Below are 4,962 nucleotides of genomic sequence, written 5' to 3'. Positions count from 1 at the left end.
GGGGGGTGCTCAGATGGGACCCTCCACCTCCACTCTTTGGCTAGGAAGTAGGCTGAGCAGCAGGCACTGACCTGCCTCCCTCTGCTCCCTCTTAGACCTCCTGTCTGTCAACCGTTCTGCCATCTTTCTGGGCCCGCGGGGTTCCCTGGACCTCCAGGCCATGTACCTGGATGAGTACCGGGACCGCCTCTTTCTGGGAGCCCGCGATGCCCTCTACTCTCTGCGGCTAGACCAAGCGTGGCCAGACCCCCGGGAGGTGAGCAGGAATGACAGGGGAGAGGGTCTGTCTGAGAGCTGGGCACCTCCAGGTGGGAGGCCAGATAAGGAAACTGAGGCTGGTGAGGTCAGGGGAGTATCTGATGTCAGCCAGACTGTGTTTCAGGTACTGTGGCCACCGCAACCAGGACAGAGGGAGGAATGTGTTCGCAAGGGAAGAGATCCTTTGGTGAGTGTTGCCGGAGGGAAAAGTCTCCGAACCCAACTCTGATCCCCAAGAAAGTCCGATCCCCAAGAGAGTCTGTGTCCATGCCCCCTGGAACCTCTGCTGGGGGACATTTGGAGCAGATCCTGGGGGCTTTGGAGGCATGTTAAGAATGTCATCCCCAGCCGACTCAGTGGCTCAGCCTATAATCCCGCACCTTTGGGAGGCTGAGGTGAGTGGATTGCCTGAGCCCACGGGTTCGAGACCCGCCTGGGCAGCGAGACCTCATCTCGACAATAAATTTAAAAAAAAATATCAGCTGGGCGTGGTAGCGCATGCCTGTAATTCCAGCTATTCGGAAGGTTGAGGCGGAAGGATCGCCAGAGCCCAGCAGGTCGAGGCTGCAGTGACTGGAAGTGGCCGCTGCACTTCAGTCTGAGTGAAAGAGTGAGACTCCAACTCAAAAAAAATAAAAAAAAAAAGAATGTCATCCCCACCCTCTTCTCCAGAGCTGATCTCCAGGCAGGTCTGAGCCTTGGGGAGTGGGGAGATGTGAGCATCCCCTCTCACCCCTCGGCCACACCCCTCCTTCTTACCTATAGACGGAATGCACCAACTTTGTGCGAGTGCTGCAGCCTTACAACAGGACCCACCTGCTGGCCTGTGGCACTGGGGCCTTCCAGCCCACCTGCGCCCTCATTGCAGTTGGGCACCGTGGGGAGGTGAGCCTGGGCTGGGCCCCACAGGAACTGAGAAGCAGTGACATTTCCTCCCTGCTGCCTGAAGGCTTCCCATTGAGCCTGGGTAGGGACAGAGGGGCAGAGGCCTGAAAGGCGCCTTTGTGCTGGGAAGCTGACCCCATTAGTGAGGCCCTGAATGAGGGTGCCTTCTGCCCAACCCCCACTCTCCAGCCACACGCGAGGGTCACTGCCTGGGTGTGGAGGGGCTGGTACTTCTTCCCCAGCTGACATCCCTCCCTCTCTCTCCCCAGCACGTCCTCTACCTGGATACTGGCAGTGTGGAAAGTGGGCGGGGGCGGTGTCCCCATGAGCCAAGTCGTCCCTTCGCCAGCACCTTTGTAGGTGGGTGATGCCCACGCCAGGGAGGAAACTGAGAGTGGGAGAGCTGGCCTATGTCACTGGGAAGGGATGGGGTCTGGCCGCTGGACCTCCTTCCCTGACACTGCCTCCACCCCCATCCCAGGTGGAGAGCTGTACACAGGCCTCACTGCTGACTTCCTGGGCCGAGAGGCCATGATCTTCCGAAGTGGGGGTCTCCGGCCAGCCCTGCGTTCTGACTCTGACCAGAGCCTCTTGCACGGTGAGCCCTGCAGAGGGCAAGGCTGGCTGGGGGGCTGCCCCTGAAACTGACAGAGAGGAGACGCTGGAGTGGAAGGGGAGGCTGCTTTATGCTCTCAGATGCCAGGCTCTAGTGGGGGATCCCCTTGCCATTCCCCTCCCCCCTGGGTTCAGCCCATCCTCCCCTGTGAGGCCCCTCCATGCCAGTGTAACCCTATCATCCACCCAGACCCCCGTTTTGTGATGGCCGCCCGGATCCCTGACAACTCTGACCAGGACAATGACAAGGTGTACTTCTTCTTCTCGGAAAAAGTCCCCTCGCCTGATGGTAGCCCAGGCCATGTCACTGTCAGCCGTGTGGGCCGTGTCTGCATGGTGAGAACTGTGAAGGAGTAGTGAAGTTCAATACATGTTGCACCCCTCACCCAGACCCGTTCCCCCCATAGCAGTAGGGAAACTGAGGCAAGGGTGCAAAGCTGACATTCACACCTCTCTCCCAATGGATGAGAGTGGAGGAGCAAGCAGGGGGGCCCATCCTTGTGGGGACCAAGGCTGACACTTGCCCTCCAACCCCTAGAATGATGCTGGTGGCCAGCGGGTGCTGGTGAACAAATGGAGCACCTTCCTCAAGGCCAGGCTGCTCTGCTCGGTGCCCGGCCCTGGTGGTGCTGAGACCCACTTTGACCAGCTGGGTAAGGACATGGTAGAGTAGGCCTGGGTGCTGGGAGTGGAGAGGGCTCAGCTGGAGAGCAGGGGCATTGACGGTGGCTATGACCATGATGCCAGTGCTCTCTTCTGTGTCCCAGAGGATGTGTTCTTGCTGTGGCCCAAGGCCGGGAGGAGCCTCGAGGTGTATGCGCTGTTCAGCACCATCAGGTGGGCACATCCTGGCTCCCTGCATCCCAACACCCCTGCTTCCTCACTTTGAGCCTCTGTCTTCACACCCCAGTCTTGCGGTGAGGCCCTGTCTTTGTCCTTGACTCAGCGACTTGTAATTGTATTCTCTGTCTTCTTCTCTTTGTCTTTGCCTTGCTGTCCTTGCTTTTCAGAGTCTCTGCTTGCTGCAGGCACTGTCACCCTCTGTTCTGCCCATGGAGCTCGGCTGCCCATTTCCTGCCTATGACAGCCACTCTGGCCTGACTGTCCTTGTGTGTCCTCGGCAGTACCGTGTTCCAGGGCTTTGCTGTCTGCCTGTACCATATGACAGACATCTGGGAGGTCTTCAACGGGCCCTTTGCCCACCGAGATGGTCCTCAGCATCAATGGGGGCCTTATGGGGGCAAGGTGCCCTTCCCCCGCCCAGGTGTGGTGAGTGTCTGCCAGGGCCAGGCCAGGAAAGAGAGGCCTGAGTAGATGCCAGGAGGGACTCCCCTTTGGAACAGCCTGTGTCTGCAGGAAGCCCATGGCAGCAGGCAGTGGCTGAGCCTGGCTCCAGAGGGCCTGGGTGGGGTGGGGTGTGGTAGGGAGAGGAGAGCCCTCCCACAGTGAGAGCAGTCACCCTGGTGGGAATGGAAACAGGCTGGGTGGGAGCTGAGGAAGTTTTCCATCCCGGGAGACTTCAGGCACTCCCTTTGCTGTTGCTCACAGTGCCCCAGCAAGATGACTGCACAGCCAGGACGACCTTTCAGCAGCACCAAGGAGTACCCGGATGAGGTGCTGCAGTTCACCCGAGCCCATCCACTCATGTTCCGGCCTGTGCGGCCTCGGCATGGCCACCCCGTGCTCGTCAAGACCCACCTGGCCCAGCAACTGCGCCAGATCGTGGTGGACCGCGTGGAGGCAGAGGATGGGACCTACGACGTCATCTTTCTGGGGACTGGTAGGAGCGCTCAGTGGAGGTGGCTGGGCTGGGGAAGTGTGTGGGGTCCCAGGTTGCCCCTTCTTTTCCCACTCACCCCTCCTCCTCTGCCCTAGATTCAGGCTCTGTGCTCAAAGTCATCGCCCTCCAGACAGGGGGCTTCGTTGAGCCTGAGGAGGTGGTTCTGGAGGAACTCCAGGTGTTTAAGGTGAGCAGGGAGCTGATCTTCCCAAACTCTGTCCTGGGTCTGAGCCTGGCTACAGGGAAGCAGGACAAGACAAGATTAGGAGGGAACCGACCAGTCTTGACTGAACTGGCAGCTGGGGTGGGGTGCTGAAAGGGATGTCCCCCACTCTGGCAGAGGTCTTGCTGATACTTCTGAATGACTGTGCCTGCAGTCTGTGCCAGGGAGGAGTAGCCAAGGGGAGTGTGCCCCTTTGCAAAGCCTTGCTGGGCTCAAACTGCCATCAGGAGGTGGCTGAGACCCCAAGTCTCCCCTGGGTTCCATTGGGCCTGCTGTAGACTCAGGCAGAGGGGCATCTGTGTTTGGGGGCCTGTCGTGTCTCCTGGACCAGAGCTGAGTGATTTGGGACAGCTGCCTCATTGCTGGGGAACAGGGCAATGAGAGGGGATGATGGTGCTCTGTGCTTTTAGCCAAACCTTCTGCTTGGAGGCCAGCCAGGACCTGGGGGACTTTCTTGTAACCACTGTCTGGAAAAGACTGTCTAGCCCTCATTGCCAGGGGTGCATGACCCAGTCTGGGAGCTAGGGGGTTCCCACCCCAGGCGTTAGGGGAAACTAAAAGCAGGGATGCAGGGGAGAGTCTCGTCCCAGCCTCCACCTCACACTGATGCTGACTCCACTCCTTCCCAGGTGCCAACACCCATCACTGAAATGGAGATCTCTGTCAAAAGGGTAAGAGCAGCTGCCATGCTCCCCATACTCTCCTGCAGCTCCTTAAGCACTGCCGGAGTCTGGGGACACAGCACTGTGGCCTGATTAGCCCCTGCAATGAGCAGTCAGGCCAGCTGGGAGTTGGGCCTCACAGGCATGAAATCAGTGGGCAATGGGAGGTTCTGAGAAGGCAAGACCATACTCAGACTAGGGGACACCCACCAAGGCCAGTTTCTAAGGCAGCAAAAGTATACTTGAAAACAAAATCCAGATTTTAAGTCAAACAAGAGTTACTTTTTAGATGCCTGCTATATTTGCCAAGGGCAAGTACCATCTCCCCAAGTTTAGCTACCCCAGTTTATCTTAGGGTAAGTCCCAACTTTTTTTTTTTTTTTTTTAGTTGGAGTCTCACTCTGTCGCCCAGACTGGAGTGCAGTGGCTGCTCCCGGCCACCGCAGCCTCGACCTGCTGGGCTCTGGCGATCCTTCCGCCTCAGCCTTCCGAGTAGCCGGAATTACAGGCATGCGCTACCACGCCCGGCTGATTTTTTG

General features: G+C 58.5%; 1 protein-coding gene across 1 annotated transcript in view; it reads left to right on the top strand.

Moving 5' to 3' along the window:
* The window catches only part of SEMA3G (semaphorin 3G), a 9,578-nt gene that overhangs the window by 1,597 nt on the left and 3,019 nt on the right, over positions 1-4,962 (top strand). The window contains exons 2-13 of the mRNA XM_008054962.1: positions 96-256; positions 383-445; positions 1,024-1,143; positions 1,413-1,503; positions 1,625-1,741; positions 1,949-2,094; positions 2,297-2,411; positions 2,526-2,595; positions 2,883-3,027; positions 3,307-3,538; positions 3,634-3,725; positions 4,391-4,432. Of these exons, the coding sequence (XP_008053153.1) occupies positions 96-256; positions 383-445; positions 1,024-1,143; positions 1,413-1,503; positions 1,625-1,741; positions 1,949-2,094; positions 2,297-2,411; positions 2,526-2,595; positions 2,883-3,027; positions 3,307-3,538; positions 3,634-3,725; positions 4,391-4,432 (1,394 nt within the window). The remainder of the gene's footprint in view (positions 1-95; positions 257-382; positions 446-1,023; positions 1,144-1,412; positions 1,504-1,624; positions 1,742-1,948; positions 2,095-2,296; positions 2,412-2,525; positions 2,596-2,882; positions 3,028-3,306; positions 3,539-3,633; positions 3,726-4,390; positions 4,433-4,962) is intronic.

This window comes from Carlito syrichta, unplaced genomic scaffold (assembly GCF_000164805.1).
Source record: "Carlito syrichta isolate Samal-C Ts95f unplaced genomic scaffold, Tarsius_syrichta-2.0.1 Scaffold301625, whole genome shotgun sequence".
Classification (NCBI taxonomy): Eukaryota; Metazoa; Chordata; class Mammalia; order Primates; family Tarsiidae; genus Carlito; species Carlito syrichta.
This window is presented reverse-complemented; position numbering and strand designations above follow the sequence as displayed.